Source organism: Cetorhinus maximus, chromosome 13 (assembly GCF_964194155.1).
Source record: "Cetorhinus maximus chromosome 13, sCetMax3.hap1.1, whole genome shotgun sequence".
Taxonomy (NCBI): domain Eukaryota; kingdom Metazoa; phylum Chordata; class Chondrichthyes; order Lamniformes; family Cetorhinidae; genus Cetorhinus; species Cetorhinus maximus.
In genome coordinates, this window is record NC_135891.1 from 114785406 (window position 1) to 114802261 (window position 16856).

The 16856-nt window shown below is 42.3% G+C and overlaps 1 protein-coding gene across 1 annotated transcript in view; it reads left to right on the top strand.

The window, feature by feature from the left end:
- cope (COPI coat complex subunit epsilon) overlaps window positions 1-16856 on the top strand; it is a 29393-nt gene that overhangs the window by 5396 nt on the left and 7141 nt on the right. The window contains exons 2-5 of the mRNA XM_078556254.1: window positions 7036-7098; window positions 12154-12254; window positions 12884-13036; window positions 14315-14369. Coding sequence (XP_078412380.1) covers window positions 7036-7098; window positions 12154-12254; window positions 12884-13036; window positions 14315-14369 — 372 coding nt within the window. The remainder of the gene's footprint in view (window positions 1-7035; window positions 7099-12153; window positions 12255-12883; window positions 13037-14314; window positions 14370-16856) is intronic.

The window sequence follows — 16856 nt, forward strand, 5'->3', positions numbered from 1 at the left end:
CCACGAAACAATAGTTTCTTCCTCCGTTTATCTTATCAAAAACCTTCATTTCATCTCTGTAAAACATGAAAAAGTATTTAGATGATGAGTTCAGCAATTCTGAGTTCAGACCACTGTTGAACCTGGTTCTGGGGAATGAGTTGGCCCAAGTAGATTGAGTACCAGTGGGAGAGCATTTAGGGGATAGTGACCATTGTATCATGAGGATTAGGTTGGCCATGGGAAACAAGAAACAATTCAGAGCAGGGATAATTAATTGGGGAAAGTCAACTTCAATGGGATAAGGGAGGGAGACAAAAAACAGGTAATTGTTTAGGCCAATTAGCTTAACATTTGTCATTGGGAAAATATTGGAGTCTATTATAAAGGATCTAATAGCAGAGCATGTAGAAATAATTTAATCAAGCAGAGTCAGCATGGCATCATGAAGGGGAAATCATGCCTAACAAATTTAGTAGAATTCTTTGAGGAGGTAACAAGCAGGATAGATAAAGGGGAACCAGTAGACGTAATATATTTGGATTTCCAAAAGGCGTTTGATAAGGTACCGCACATAAGGCTACTTAATAAGATAAGAGCCCATGGTGTTGGGGAAAATATAACTAATAGAAGACAGAGAGTTGGGATAAGGGGGACATTTTCGGGGTGGTAACCTATAATTAGTGAGTGCCACAGGAATCAGTGCTGGGGCCTCAATTATTTGCCAAATATATAAATGACCTAGATGAGGGAAGTGAATGTACTATTGCCAAGTTTGCGGCTGACACAAAAATAGGTGGGAAGGCAAGTGGTGAGGATGACACAAGGAGTCTATAAAGGGATATAGACAGTTAAGTGAGAGGGTAAAAACTCAGTAGATGGAGTATAATGTGGGAAAATGTGAGGTTATGCACTTTGACAGGAAGAATAGAGGAGCTGAATATTATTTAAATGGAGAAAGACTGCAGAAGGCTGCAATACAGAGGGATTTAGGAGTCCTTGTGTATGAATCCCAAAAAGCTAACATACAAGTTCAACAGGTAATAGGTAAGGCAAATGGAATGTTGGCCTTTATTTCAAAGGGAATGGAGTATAAAAATAGGAAAGTCTTGCTAAAACTGTACAAGGCACTAGTTAGACCACACCTAGAATACTGTGAACAGTTTTGGTCCCCTTATCTAAGGAAAGATATACTGGTATTCAAGGCAATCCAGAGAAGGTTCACTAGGTCGATCCCGGGCATGGAGGGATTTTCATATGAGAAGAGGTTGAGTAGGTTGGGCCTGTACTCATTGGAATTCAGAAGAATGAGAGGTGACCTTATTGAAACATTTAAGATTCTTAGGGGGCTTGACAGGGTAGATGCTGAGAGGTTGTTTCCCCTTGTGGGAGAGTCTAGGACCGAAGGGCATAATCTCAGTAAGGGGATGTCAATTTAAAACACTGTATCCTGTATAGCGAAAACTGATGCAAAATACTAGTTCAATTCATCTGCCATCTCCTTGTTTTCCATTACCAATTATCCAGACTCACTTTCTAAAGGACCAATGCTTACTTTGTTAACTCATTTCTTTTTAAAATATTTGTAGAAATTCTTACTATCTGTTTTTATATTTCTGGCTAACTTTCTCTTGTACTCTAATTTTTCCCTCCTTATTAATCTTTTAGTCAGCCTTTCCTGTTTCTTACTTTCTGTCCAATCTTCTGACCTTCCACCTGTCTTTGCACAAATATATGCTTTTTCTTTAAGGTTGATACTATCTTTAACCTTTCTAGTTAACCATGGATGGTGTGTCCATCCCTTCGACTTTTTCTTACTCGTTGGAATGTATCTATTTTGTGTATTCTGAAATATTCCCTTAAATATGCATCTCTATTGACCTATTCCTTAACCTAATTTGTCAATTCACTGTAGCGAGCTCTGTTTTCATGCCCTCATAATTGCCCTTATTTAAGTTTAAAAACATGGTCTCGGTCCCATTCCTTTCTCCCTCAAACTGAATGTAAAATTCAATGATATTATAGTTGCTGCTACCTAGAGGCACCTTCACTCTGGGATCGTTAATTAATTGCAGCCTGCTGCACAATACCAGGTCTAGTATAGCCTGCTTTGGTTGGCTCCAGAACATGCTGTTCTAAGAAACTATCCCAAAAACATTCTGTGAAGCCCACATCTGCACAACCTTTGCCCATCTGACTTTTCCAGACTAATGTAGATTAAAATCTCCCATGATTATTGCCGTGTCTTTCTGACAAGCTCTCATTATTTCTTCCTCTATGCTCCACCCTACAATGTGTTTACTATTAGAGGGCCTGCACATGGCTCCCACAAGTGCCTTCTTGCCATCACCATTTCTCATCTCTGCCCAAGCTTTTTTCACATCCTGGTTTCCTGAATTTAGGACATGCCTCTCTATTGTGCTAATACCATCATTAACTAACAGAACCACCCTTCCACCTTTTCCTCGCTTCCTGTTCTTCCTAAATGTCCTGTACCCTTCTGTCCTGTACCCTTCAACATTCAGGTCCCAATCCATGTTCCCCTGCAGCCATGTCTCTGCAATGGCTATCAAAGTGTACTTATTTATTTCTATGTACGCTCTCAGTTCATCTGTTTTGTTTCAAATGCTTCATGCATTCAGATACAGGACCTTTAATTTTATCCTCTTATCCTTTTTATAACCCCTAGTCTCATCTGTTGATTTACTGTTAGATTTATACTCTGTATCCCTTCCTGTCCCGGCCTATTTTTCATTACCTGTAATAATACCTTTCTCTTTTCTCCTGTCTCTATTCTTTGGTTTACCACATCTCCCCAATTTGATCCCTTGCCTCCTGTACTTAGCTTAAAACCCTCCAGTCCCAACGAGGTTCAGATGTAGACCATTGCAATGGTACAGATTCCACTTTCCCCAGTACTGGCGCCAGTGCTCCACACGCTGGAATCCACTTCTTCCATACAAGTCTTTGATCCACACATTCATCTCCCTAATCTGATTTGTCCTATGCCAAATTACATGGCTCAAATAATAATTCAGAGATTATGACCTTTGAGGTTCTACTTCTTAATTTGGTGCCAAGCTCTTCATACTGACTATGCAGAACCTCCTCCTTTGTCCTGCCTAAGTCATTGGTAGCTACATGGACCACGACGACTGGGTCCTTCCCCCTCCCACTGCAAGTTCCTCTCCGGCCCTGAGCTGATGTCCCAAACCCTGGCGCTGGGCAGGCAACACACCACCCAGACTCATGCACTTTGCTGCAGAGAACAGTGTCAATCCCTCTGATTATACTGTCCCTGACTACCACTACATCCCTTGTTACCCCCGCTGCTTGAATGGCTTCCTATACCAAGATGCCATGGCCAGTTAGCTCATCCACCCTGCAGCCCCCATTCTCATCCAAACAAGCTGATAAAAACCTCAAACCTATTGGACAATCGCAAAGGCCAAGACTCCTGCCCTCTGGGTCCCCTTAACCTGCCTCACTTGCAGTCACACCCTCCTGTCCCTGACCACTGACCAAATCAGAAGACCCATCCTAAGTCGTGTGACCGCCTCCTGGAATAAAGTGTCCAGGTAACTTTCCCCCTCCCTGATGTACCGCAGTGTCTGCAGCTCGGCCTCCAGCTCAATAACTCTAAGCCGAAGTTCCTGCAGCTGCAAACACTTACTGCAGATGTGTTTTTCCTGGATCACACCAGTACCCAGAAGCCCCCACACCCTGCAATCGCAGCACATCACCTGCCCTGCCATCTCCAATGTGTTAATTAATAATTGCTAATTAATTTATAATTAATAAAGCCTACACCTCCCAATAGGTTTTGCCACTGCCAGTAAACTTTACAATACTGATAAAACTTACAGTTTCTAATAATACCAGTTACTGATTTACCGGCTCCTTCTGCTGCACCAAAGCAGAAATCATATGCTGGAGGCTGAAAAAGAGTAGAAGAGAAACACACCTCCTCTCCTCCCACACTTCACCAAACTCTCCGCTCAGCACATTTTTCTTCTTGGAGTAAACCTTACCTAAAGCACCTCTTTCCCCCCTATGCACCAGATTCCCACTTTGAACTAAATTCCCAATTATGCTCACTCGTCCTCTGTCTCACTCAGGCCGAAGTCTCCCCTCACTGACCGTGTGCGTACAACAGATGTCAGGTAAAAAATACAATAGGGAATCAGGCTGAAGATAGAAGGACCAGAGGGGAAGTGAAAAAACTAATAAGAAAAACAAAGAGAGCATAAAAAGATACTAGCAGTTAACATAAAAGGGAATCCCAAGGTCTTCTGTAAGCATATACATAATAAAAGGGTGTTAAAAGAAAGAGTAGGGCCAATTAGGGATAAAAAGGAGACTTGCACGTGGAGGCAGGCGAAATAGCGGAGGTATTAAATGAGCACTTTGCATCTGTCTTTGCAAAGGAAGAAGATGCTACCCAGGCTGAGATGAGAGAGGAGGTAACTGGTACACTAGAAGAATTTACAACTGAGAAGGTGGTGGCAGAAAGGCTAGCTTTACTTGAAATAGATAAGGTAACAGATGTTAGGAAAGGAAACAGTTAAAGAAGTTCAATTGCTAATCATTAGGTTGTTTAACCACGTACACATTTGGTTGTATAAAAGGGTTAACGACGGATACTAGTTCTCTCGGAGACAAAAACAGAAATACCTGGAAAAACTCAGCAGGTCTGGCAGCATCGGCGGAGAAGATCAAAGTTGACGTTTCGAGTCCTCATGACCCTTCAACAGAACTAAGTAGAAATAGGAAAGGGGTGAAATATAAGCTGGTTTAAGTGGGGGGTGGGGGGGAAGAAGGGGGGGGGGGTGTTTTGGGACAAGCAAGCAGTGATAGGAGGAGATAACCAAAAGATGTCACAGACAAAGGAACAAAGAGGTGTTGAAGGTGGTGATATTATCTAAAAGAATGTGCTAATTAAGATTGGAGAGCAGGACAAGCAAGGTAGCTCTAGTGGGGGTGGGGTGAAGTAAACCATGGGTGGCAGAGTCTTTCAACTGTGCGGTGCTAGATAGCAGATGCACGTCTACAGCCTGCGGAATAGACTGGTTAAAATGCTACCTGGAAGACTTAAATGACAAGGAACAGAATAAGGTTAAAGAATTTGAGAGTTCCACCAGTTTTAGCTTTGGAGATGATACTCTAAAATCTTTAAAAAGATCCCTGTAAGATAGCTGGAGTCAATCATTTCATCAGCACAGATGTAGTGTCTAGCAAAATACCGTTACTGTTTAGCAGACCATCGATGAAGAAAGAGTAAATGAAGCTGGACATGGAAAATGACATGGCCATCATATTTGGAAAACCTGTGGATTTACAATTTATGCAATCTGGACACTACTGTATTCCTTTAATGAAACCTAACTTTTCTTCTAAGGAGATTAAAGAAGTGTTATTAGCGTCGGGGATAGGAATTTGGAAGACAAAAAGCAAATTGTGTTAAAATTGCATCGGCAGTTTGCCCACCTTCATAAAGATTAAAAATTTTGCTCAGGGTTGCAGGAATAAGGCATGGAGAGTACGCTAAACTTAGAGGAGATAAGCGATAGATGTGATATGTGTAAGAAATTCAGAAGGACACTATCATGGCTGATAGTGAGCCTACCTTTAGCGAGGGATTTCAATGAAGTTGTGGCAATGGATTTAAAAATGTGGGATAAAGAAAAGAACATTTTTATTTTACATTTCGTAGATTTGGCACCAAGGTTTAGCCAGTCGACAACCATGTACAGTAAAGAAAAGAAAATAATTGTGGATCAGGTAATGGAGAAGTGGACAGGGACCGGATTGGGACCGCCAGCGAAATTCCTCACTGATAATGGGGGTGAATTTGCTTACAACGAGTTCTGAGTTATGTGTGAAAACATGAATATAATAGTTATGAATATCGCAGCTGAAAGCCCCTTAGTAACGGAGTGTGTGAAAGGAATCATGCGGTTATTGATGAGATGCTTCGTAAACTATTGGTGGATAGCCCAAGCTGTAAATTAACATCAGCTCTAGCATGGGCTGTCCATGTCAAGAATTCACTGCAGATGGTTGAGGGCTATAATCCATATCAGTTGGTTTTTGGTAGATACCCAAAAATTTCTTCAGCCCTAAATGATCATCCCCCAGTTTGGGAGGGAACTATGATTAGCTCTATCTTTTCTGAGCATTTAAATGCACTACACGCGGGTAGAAGAGCTTTCCTTAAAGCCGAAGCTTCATAAAGAATTCGGCGAGCTCTAAGACACATGTACGTCCATCAAAAACTATTTTCAATCAGAGAGACCCGATGTACTATAAAAGAGAAGGACTTAATGAGTGGAAAGGCCTGGGAAAGATTGTAGGTAAAGATGATAAAACAGTCATTTTACAGCATGAGAGCCAGAATATTCAGGTACACTCTTCAAGATTAGTTGGTGCAGACTACACATTTGCGGGCCCAGAAAGTGACGAGGGACCATGTACTTCTCAGACCCATGTGTTGCATGATTGTGGGGACCAGGTAGCTGAAGTTGACAGGGTATCTGAAGATGAAGACAGTAATTCAGATGAGCAAGATGAGGCAATTTGTCCCAGAGGACATCTGCTGAAAGCTGACTCTAAAGTTACATGCTTGCCAGAAGGGGCCAGTCAATGGAGGGATGCAATGATTGTAGGTAGAGCAGGGAAGGCCACAGGAAAATATAAAAACTGGTTAAATGTACGAGATAAAGGACAGGAAGTTAGGCCTATGGATTGGAAACATGAAGTACAAAAATGGAAGGCACGGAAACACAGTATTAGTTCAGTCAGTGGGTCTGGAAGAGAGCATGCTTCGAGGGAGAGATCGCGAACTGTTGAATATGGGAGACAAAAATGGGAGAGGGAGATTAAACAGTAACAAACATCTATGAAATTGGCTGTTTAAGTGAGGTACTGGAGGCCTTTCGGCACTTGTAAAAGCCTGCTGGCAAATGTCAACATTGGGAGAACTGAGTGAAATATTACAAGTATCTGTTGTTGCAGTTTGTCTTTGTGGTACTACTAATAGACTGATTTGTCTTTCAGCTGACCAGCCCAGAGAAAGAAGTTGAACGGGATGTTTTCCTTTATAGAGCTTATATTGCACAGGTATGGACAGTAAGTTCTTTATGGAAGCAATATTTTCTCTGGTTGTTCTGGATAAACTGTTATACTGTGTTAACTTTCAATCTTTCCCTAACCACCTAACTTATTTCCAAGGGTGTAGCATTTCATATGCTGTAGAGGCACATGTGTCCTTAACAAAAACAGAATTACCTGGAAAAACTCAGCAGGTCTGGCAGCATCGGTGGAGAAGAAAAGAGTCGACATTTCGGGTCCACATGACCCTTCAACAGAACTGAAGTATAGTTAGGAGAGGGGTGAAATATAAGCTGGTTTAAGGTGGGGGGCGGGGGGAGAGAAGTTGAGGGTGGGGTGGTTGTAGGGACAAGCAAGCAGTGATAGGAGCAGATAATCAAAAGATGTCACAGACAAAAGGATCAAAGAGGTGTTGAAGATGGTGGTATTATCTAAGAAAAGTGCTAATTAAGAATGGATGGCAGGACACTCAAGGTACAGCTCTAGTGGGGGGTGGGGTGGAAAGACTGACAAGGTATTAGTTGTAGATTTAAAAATAATGGAAATAGGTAGGAAAAGAAAAATTTATATAAATTATTGAAAAAAAAACAAAAGGGAGGGGGAAGAAACGGGGTGTACCTACATGTGATTCCAGACCCACAGACTACATGTGTCTCTAGACCTACAGCAATGTGGTTGACTCTTAACTGTCCTCTGAAATGGTGTAGCAAGCCACTCAGTTCAAGTATAATTAAGGGATAGGCAAGAAATGCTGGCCTTGTTAGTGACGCCCACATCCCATGAAAGAATAAAAAAGAGCAGAGGGCAGTTCTCAACCATTCACTGAGACTCATTAGGCACCCAGTGTCAAGCTTACAAGAAGGTCAGAGTTGACACTACCTCATATTCCTTGATGGAGGGATTCTTGGTGTAAATGTGGCTCTTCTGAGTTGCAGATAACAAGCTAGAAACAGGAAGAGGCCATTCAGCCCCTCAAGCCTGTTCCCCATTCAACAAGATGCTGATCTGCACTTCAACTCCATTTTCCCACCCTTGTGCCATATATAACCCATCAATCTTTGCTTTGAAATTTTCATTTGAACCCCAGCCTCAACAGGGGGGAAAGTTCACTGTTTCTGCTACCTATAATGTGAAGAAGTGCTTCCTGTCATTTCCCCTGAATTGCCCATATAATAAGATTATGCCCATTATTCTAGAATCCCCCATGAGAGGAAATAGTTTCTATTTACCCTAACAAATAGTAAGATAAATCTTTAAATCCTCCGAAGCATCTCATTTAGAGTATCACATAATTTTATATATTCAAAGGAATACAAGCCTAGCCTGTGCACCCTTTCCTCACAATTTAACCCTTTCATCTCTTGATATAACCCTGGTGAATCAGTGCTGCATTACCTTTTATTTATTCGTTCATGGGATATGGCCATCGCTGGCTAGGCCAGCATATATTACCCATCACCGATTGCCCTTGAGAAAGTGGTGGTGGTGAGCCGCATCCTTGAACCGCTGCAGTCCTTGTGGTGTAGGTGCACCCACAGTGCTGTTAAGGAGGGGGTTCCAGGATTTTGGCCCAGCAACAGTGAAGGAATGGCGATATAGTTCCAAGCCAGACTGGTGAGTGGCTTGGAGGAGAACTTCCAGGTGGGGGTGTTCCCATGTCTGCTGCCTTTGTCCTTCTAGGTTTTAGAGGCTGTGAGTTTGGAAGGTGCTGTCGAAGGAGCTATGGTGAGTTGCTGCAATGCATCTTGTAGATGGTGTCACTGTGTGTCAGTGGTGGAGAGAGTGAATGTTGAAGGTGGTGGATGGGGTGCCATTCAAGTAGGCTTCTTTGTTCTGGATGATGTCAAGCTTCTTGAGTGTTGTTGGAGCTGCACTCATCCAGGCAAGTGCAGAGTATTCTATCACACTCCTGACTTGTGCCTTGTAGTTGGTAGACAGGCTTTGGGGGAGTCAGGAGGTGAGCTACTCGCCACAGAATTCCCAGTCTCTGACCTGCTCCTGCAGCCACAGTATTTATATAACTGGTCCTGTTCAGTTTCTGGTCAATGGTAACCCCCAGTATATTGATATTGGGGGATTCAGCCATAGTAATGCCATTGAATATCATGGGGAGATGGTTGGATTCTCTCTTGTTGGAGATGGTCATTGTCTGGCACTTGTGTGACATGAATATTACTTACCACTTATAAGCCCAAGCCTGAATATTGTCCAGGTCTTGCTGCATATGGGCATGGACTGCTTCAGTGTCTGAGGGGTCATGAATGGTGCTGAACATTGTGCAATCATCAGCGAACTCCTGACCTTATGATGGAGGGAAGGTCATTGATGAAGCATCTGAAGATGGTTGGGCTTAGGGCACTACCCTGAAGAACTCCTGCAGCGATGCCCCAGGGTTGAGATGATTAACCTGTAACAACCACAACCACTTCCTTTGTGATAGATATGACTCCAACCACTGAAGAGTTTTCCCCCTGATTACCATTGACTTCAGTTTTGCTAGGGCTCCTTGATGTCATAGTCGGTCAAATGCTGCTTTGATGTCAAGGGCAGTCACTCTCATCCCACCTCTTGAGTTCAGCTCTTTTGACCATGTTTGGACCAGTGCTGAAATAAGGTCAGGACTGATTGCCCTGGAGGAGTCAAATTGAGTTAGGTTATAGCTGTGTAAGTGCTGCTTGATCGCACTGTCGATGACACCTTCCATCACTTTGCTGATGATCAAGAGTAGACTGATGGTCAGGTTGGATTTCTTTTGCTTTTTGTGGACATGACATACCTGGGCAATTTTCCACATTGCCAGGTAGAATCCAGTGTTGTAGCTGTACTGGAACAGTTTGGCTAGGGGTGCGGCTAGTTCTGCAGCACCAGTCTTCAGTACTATTGCTGGTATATTGTCAGGGCCCATAGAATTTGCAGTATCCAGTGCCTTCAGCCGTTTCTTCATATCACGTGGAATGAATTGAATTAGCTGACGGCTGACACCTGTGATGCTGGGGACCTCAGGAGGAGGGCAAGATAGATCATAGACCTGGCACTTCTGTCTGAGGATGTTTGCAAATGCTTCAGCCTTGTCTTTTGCACTGATGTGCTGGACTCCCCCATCATTGGGGATATTTGTGGAGTCTCATCCTCCTGTCAGTTGTTGAATTGTCCATGACCCTTCACAACTGACTGTGGCAGGGCTGCAGAGCTTCGATCTGATTCATTGGCTGTGGTATTGCTTAGCTCTGTTTATCGCATGCTTCCTCTGTTGCTTGTCATGCAGTTAGTCCTGTGCTGTAGCATCATCAGGTTGGCACCTCATTTTTAGGTATTGCCTGGCCTGCTCCTGGCATGCCCTCAACACTTCATTGAACCAATGTTGATTCCCTGGCTTGATGGTAATGGTAGATTGGGGGATTTGGTGGGCCATGAGGTTACAGATTGTGGTCAAATATAATTCTGCTGCTGCTCATGGCCCACAGTACCTCATGGATACCCAGTTTTGAGCAGTTAAATCTGTTCAAAATCTATCCCGCCTAGCGTGGTGGTAGTGCCACACAACACAATGGATGGCATCCTCTTTGTGAAGATGGGTTTTCGGCTCCACAAGGACTGTGTGGTGGTCACTCCTACCAAAACTGTTATGGATAGATGCATCTGTGACAGGTAGATTGGTGAGGACAAGGTCAAGTAGGTTTTTCCCTCTTGTTAGTTCCCCCTCTACCTACCACAGACCCAGTCTAGCAGCTATGTCCTTTTGGACTGGGCCAGTTTGATCAGTAGTGATGCTACCGAGCCACTCTTGGTGATGGGCATTGATGTCCCCCACCCAGAGTGCATTCTATTCTCTTGCCACCCTCAGTGCTTCTTCCAGTTGGTGTTCAACATGGAGTACTGATTCATCAGCTGAGAGGGGATTGGAGGACAATGGTCCATGGTAACCAGCAGGAGATTTCCTTGCACATGTTTGACCTGATGCCATGAGACTTCATGGGTTCCGGAGTCGATATTGAGGGCTCCCACAACAACTCCCTCCAGACTATACCACCGTGGTGTCACCTCTGGTGAGTCTGTCCTGCTGGTGGGACAGGACATACTCAGGGATGGTGATAGTAGTGTTCTGGACATTGTTTGTGAAATGTGATTCATGAGTATGACTGTGTCAGGCTGTTGCTTGACTGCTTTGTGGGACAGCTTTTCCAATTTTGGTACAAGCCCTGAATGTTAGTGAGGAGGACTTCACAGGGTCGACATGGCTGGGTTTGCCGTTGTTGTTTCCAGTGCCTAGGTCAACACCAGGTGGTCTGCCTGGCTTCATTCTTTTTAAACTTCGTAGTGGTTTGACACAACTGAGTGGCTTGCTAGGCCATTTCAGAGGGCATTTAAGAGTCAATCACATTGCCGTTAAATGAAACAACCTCCAAGGCCAATATATCCTTCCTGAGGTGTGATGCTCAGAACTGAATGCATTATTCCAGATGGGATCTAATCAAAGCTCTGCACAGCTGTAACATAACTTCCACCCCTTTGTATTCCAGGCCTCTTGAGGTGAAGACCAACATTGCATTAGCCTTTTAAATTTTTTTAAAAAACTTTTCATGAAGTTTTTGTGTTTTCTGTACTTGTTCTTGTAAATTTCTTTTCTCGTTCACAGTTCCTATATTATCATTTAGAAAATGATTTGATCGATATTTAGTCCAATATAGATAACCTCTCTCATGCTTTGAACTCGCCAGAGCCTTGCTATTGAATCTAAATAAAGCTGCTGACTGGCACTGTGCATTCTTTTCCATTTTGCCCTGGATAGGCAATTAGTTTTTAATCAGATTATCCTGTTAAATGTGTATAATCATTTGCAATCTGGTGGCTGTATGTTCTGTTTAGCATTAAAGTTGTATGCAAAATAATTCCAGAAATCTCGTAAGGTATAATGTATTGGGTTGGTAATTAATGCTCATGTAAATACACTGTAGAGTTTCAATGAGCTTTCAACATTTTTAATTTAACCAAAATTACTGAAATTTAAATGGAAATCCTAGCTGATCAGAAACAAACTTTTATTAGTTTTATCTTTCTTCTTAGAGAAAATATGGTGTGGTACTGGATGATATCAAACCTGGAGCTGCTCCTGAATTACAAGCTGTAAGAATGTTTGCTAAGTATTTGTCCGGTGAGGATCAAAGGTAAGGAACAATAAAATATTTTGCATTTAATCTAGGACAATAGTGTGGAGACCTTGAACTCAGGCTCTATTTCTGGTTTGTGTTGACTTAACTGATCTCAACTTTAGAATGCTGCAGTTAACCTCAATGCAACTGGCTTCGCTAATAGTCATACAGGCATCCCACTTCTGCTGGAATGTACAATGTATGGTTGTTCTCTGTGGGTGTGATCAATGCCTGGTTTTGATGCTATCTATGGGTCAAGTATTCTTTGCTATGGTTACAATTCCTTGTAACCTTCTGGTAACTTGTCCAAGTGGCTGTTATTTTTAATGTGGCGTGTTGGTGCTAATTGGCAGGCTGATCCATTTGGATATCATAGCTCATCCCAATCCCATCATCACCTGATGCCCATGTGCTTTACAGTACGTGTCATTCATGATTGCTATGGACTGACATTTCTACGCTCTAGATAGCATTGGTAAGACCAATTGAAATGCCCTAGCTAACATTAACTAACCTGGCTCAGAGCAGCAGTTAATATATTGGTCTCATAACAAAAGTAACCAGCATTTGACAATAAAACTAGTGTTAAAAGTAATTTGTATTAGTATAGAAAAGGAGGATTCATGGTATCACATCTTACACAGAGATGCCACCATAGCAGAAATGGAGAAGAAGATGGCAAAGAGTGTTGACATTAACAACACAACCTTCTTGCTGATGGCAGCCTCGATCTATTTACATGAGCAAAACACCGATTCAGCGCTACGTACACTACACCAAGGGGAGAGTCTGGAGTGGTGAGTAGGAATGTGCAGACACTACTTGTCACTTATATGTCAACTATCTGGGCTTCATATACAGTGAGTTACCCCAGGTAAAGTTATAATAACATTAGCAAGCATTTAATGGACATTGGGATCTCACAAAAAGCAGTGAGTTGACTAACTAGTTAATGTGTTGGTATGGGTTGGATGTTGATCAGGATGCTACAAGAACAATTTGCTCTTTAATGCTCTACCTGAGCTGTAAAAAGTGTGGACAACCTCAGAGTTTGACATTTCATCCAAAGGGCATTCTCCTGACAAAAGAACAATCCATGTCTTCCTAGATCATTTACTTGTACTTCCCTGAGCCCACCAACCACCACCCCCACAATCCCTCTGTTTATTTCCCACCCTCCCCCACCCCCCAAAATCATTTTAGCCTGGCATTGCCTCTTTAGGTAGCAGTCTCAATGTGACACTATAAGAGGACAGTCTGGTGTGACCACCAGGAACCTGCATAGATGTGTAATTGGTGGCCTATGACTCTCAGGGGTGCATATGTAATTTCTGTAAGCTCTTTCATTGTGTGGAGTGACAATTAAGAGCTCAGGTGCAAGCATTCGCACACACCCTTATTCACACTATCTTGCATCCTCCCTGTGAAGAAGCTTCTAGCTTCTAACTGAGCAGGTTACAATTAATAAGTCCTCTTGTGCTGAGGTTTGAGATAAGCAACTCTATTTTTACTTTCTCACTTTGTGTTTAACTGCACAGTCAATCATTGGGTCCAGTATTTCTTTCAGTTACCTGGACCTTTTCTTCAAATGGTGATTGTTAATTATGGATGTATTACAATGAGTATACGTTTCGTTCATGTTTAAATAACGCTGGAACAGTAAGCATTTACAAAGCACCTTTATTGTAGAAGATCTCACCAGGTATTTCACAGAGGAGAAACTGCTATTGAACACTAAAGAAGTAAGGAAGGTGGCAAAGGCAAGATTTTCTGAAGACACTATTTAAACTTGGCGGGGAGGTAGTAGGGCAGAGGGGTTAGAAACACTCTTAACTCTAAAATGATAGCTCATCACTGTTACAGCCTTTCCCAGTCTGGATACTGAAATAGTGAAAGGAGTAGAAAATTAAAATGATGTGAGCATGTTTTTTGGGATGGGGATTGGAATATTGTGTACTGAAAAAATATTTCCCTGCCTTACCTTTAGGTCTCTGAGCAGTAGGTTTGTGTTCCTTGTATTATGTGCCTGTCTCGGTTATGGTTCCGATTAATTTGTATGCCTTACACCCCTGTAGCATGGCCATGTCGATACAGATATTTCTGAAGCTTGACCGGCTGGATCTAGCTCGGTAAGTGCATTACCAAAATTGTAGTTCAGTAGGAAGCATTTTACCATTAGCACTCTTGTATTACTGAGGCCAAACCAGTGAGCACTTTTACTGGAGAGAGCACAGTTGCAGTGTGAAATGTCAAGTCCTCCCACTAAACCCCTCCCCAAAAATGGTGTATGTCTGTAAATATGAAATTTTATTTTAAAGGACTGTTTGCTAGTATCCGACTAATTTTTGCATGTTTCCAAATCTGTTTGGTTAACTAGGTTACTTGGGCAAAGCAAATGGTTTGCTCGGTTTAAGGGCCCCATTAAAAGGGGCAACTTCTACAGCAGGGCTGCTTTTTAAATCCATTTAGAAGGTTTGCTTTTTTTGTGGCCGTTTTCTCCTCTCTTGAAGCCATCAATACAGCCTTAGAGCTGCCAATGTCTCTCTGTTCCAAATGGCCATTCAAGTGCGAGCCTGAGAGCAAGTCCTGAGATAATTGCTGGCTGCCAAGGATCCTTTGGGCCACCTAAAGTGAGAGTATAACTATGCGCAGATTGCAAATTAATTAATTTCAGATTATTTTGCTTTTTATGCATTTCTATGAAATCCTGTTTGAACGGTGAATGGTGGTGATCTCATTCAAGCACTGTCTAGGAGATGTTGCTGAGGAAACTTGAACTAGCTTCCATAAATGGTCATTATTCAGGAATATTGAAGTGATTGTTGTTTCCATTGTGTGGATATTAACTTGGCTCACTCAATGGCTGCGTTCAGTAACTTGGTCTGGCCAACCTCCAGGAAATCAATAGTTTGTGCAAACAGAAAACATGCATGGCAGATGCATGGATTAACGAATGACTCTGCAAGTGAATGTAGTGCTTTGTGTCTTTGATTTTACTGAATGGTTTAAATCATTTTATTGGCTTATGAAACCCCTTATTACATTTTACGCCTAATAATCAGGGCTGAAACTAAATCCAATTGTTACTTTGGTCCAAGCTCCCTGAATCCATGTGATTTGCTTGAGCACAGTGCTTCAAATCAATTTTGACACAGAACAAACCCAGCATTGGGCAATTTTTCTCCTCTGTGGCCAGGTTTGAAGACTGTCCACTATATCTGGTCAGCGGGTACATGTGAACAGTTGAGAGCTGGAAAAGGCCATTTAGCTAGTCAGAGTTTACCCCAAGTCCAATGTGGAGCCTTGAGGAATCATAATGTCTTTGCCTGGTATTTTATAACTGCTAGATTATTCTGAATATTTATTGCATGAAGAGAATATTTGTATTGTTGTAAATCAATTTTTAATTTAACATTTTTAATTTAGCCCAATACCCTTTAAAGTAATATTTTGGATGTCTCATTGAGGCCCTGTCAACTTCCTCTTTCTGGAGCTAAAGCTACTTCAGTCTTTCCTGCAAGATGATAACTATGATTCCTCACTTCTTCTGTTCTAGCCAGGAGTGATAATTGGGGAGTGAAGCAAATTTTGCATCTATAAGCGGGCAAAATAAAATTAAAATGAGTTACACTTAATGCAGACATCACTTTTGCACAATAAATTTTGATTATTGTAGTGGAATTTTTGTTATAATCAGGAAAATATTTGAAGCCTCTTAATGTGGTAGTACGCTTGTTGGAACTGTTCAGGTGATTATCCTGTTACTGTTTTCCAAATTTAAACCCTGGTCAGGAGAGTCATAGAGGAGAGTCATAGAGGAGAGTCATAGAGGGGAGTCATAGAGGGGAGTCATAGAGGGGAGTCATAGAGGGGAGTCATAGAGGGGAGTCATAGAGGAGAGTCATAGAGGAGACTCATAGAGGAGACTCATAGAGGAGACTCATAGAGGAGACTCATAGAGGAGACTCATAGAGGAGAGTCATAGAGGAGAGTCATAGAAGAGAGTCATAGAAGAGAGTCATAGAAGAGAGTCATAGAGGAGTTAAACTAATCTGGTACTGCTCCCCCTGATTGGAAAGCTGTGCTATCCACTTACTAGCTGATACTTTCAGCCAGGAAGGTACCAGATTCTATCGTTGCCTGTAACAAAATAGAAAATGCTGGAAAAACTCAGCAGGTCCAACAGCATCTGTGGAGAGAAAAACAGAGTTAATGTTTCGAGTCCATATGACTCTTCTTCAGAGCTAAAGAGAAGTAAAAATGTGATGAAATTTATATTGTTTAAGGGGGTGAAGCTGGGTAGAAGGCCAGCGATAGGAGGGGGCAAAGGAGAGATTGCCAAAGATGTCATGAACAGAAGGACAAAGGGGTGTTAATGGTAGTGGTACTGACTAAAGGAGGTACTGATGGTGGCATTGAGGTCAGAAAGCACAATGTGATAATAGGACAAGGGTAAGCCTGTCTATGTTGTTAGCTGCTCTGAATGGAGATGGTGCTGGGTGCTACAATTGGTGTTGGCGCTATTGGGTCAGAAAGAGGAAAATTTGGCCAGGTTGCTGTCCTGATGATTTGTCCATTTGTTCTCCCCAACCCTGCGTTGATGGAAAGTTCATCTGG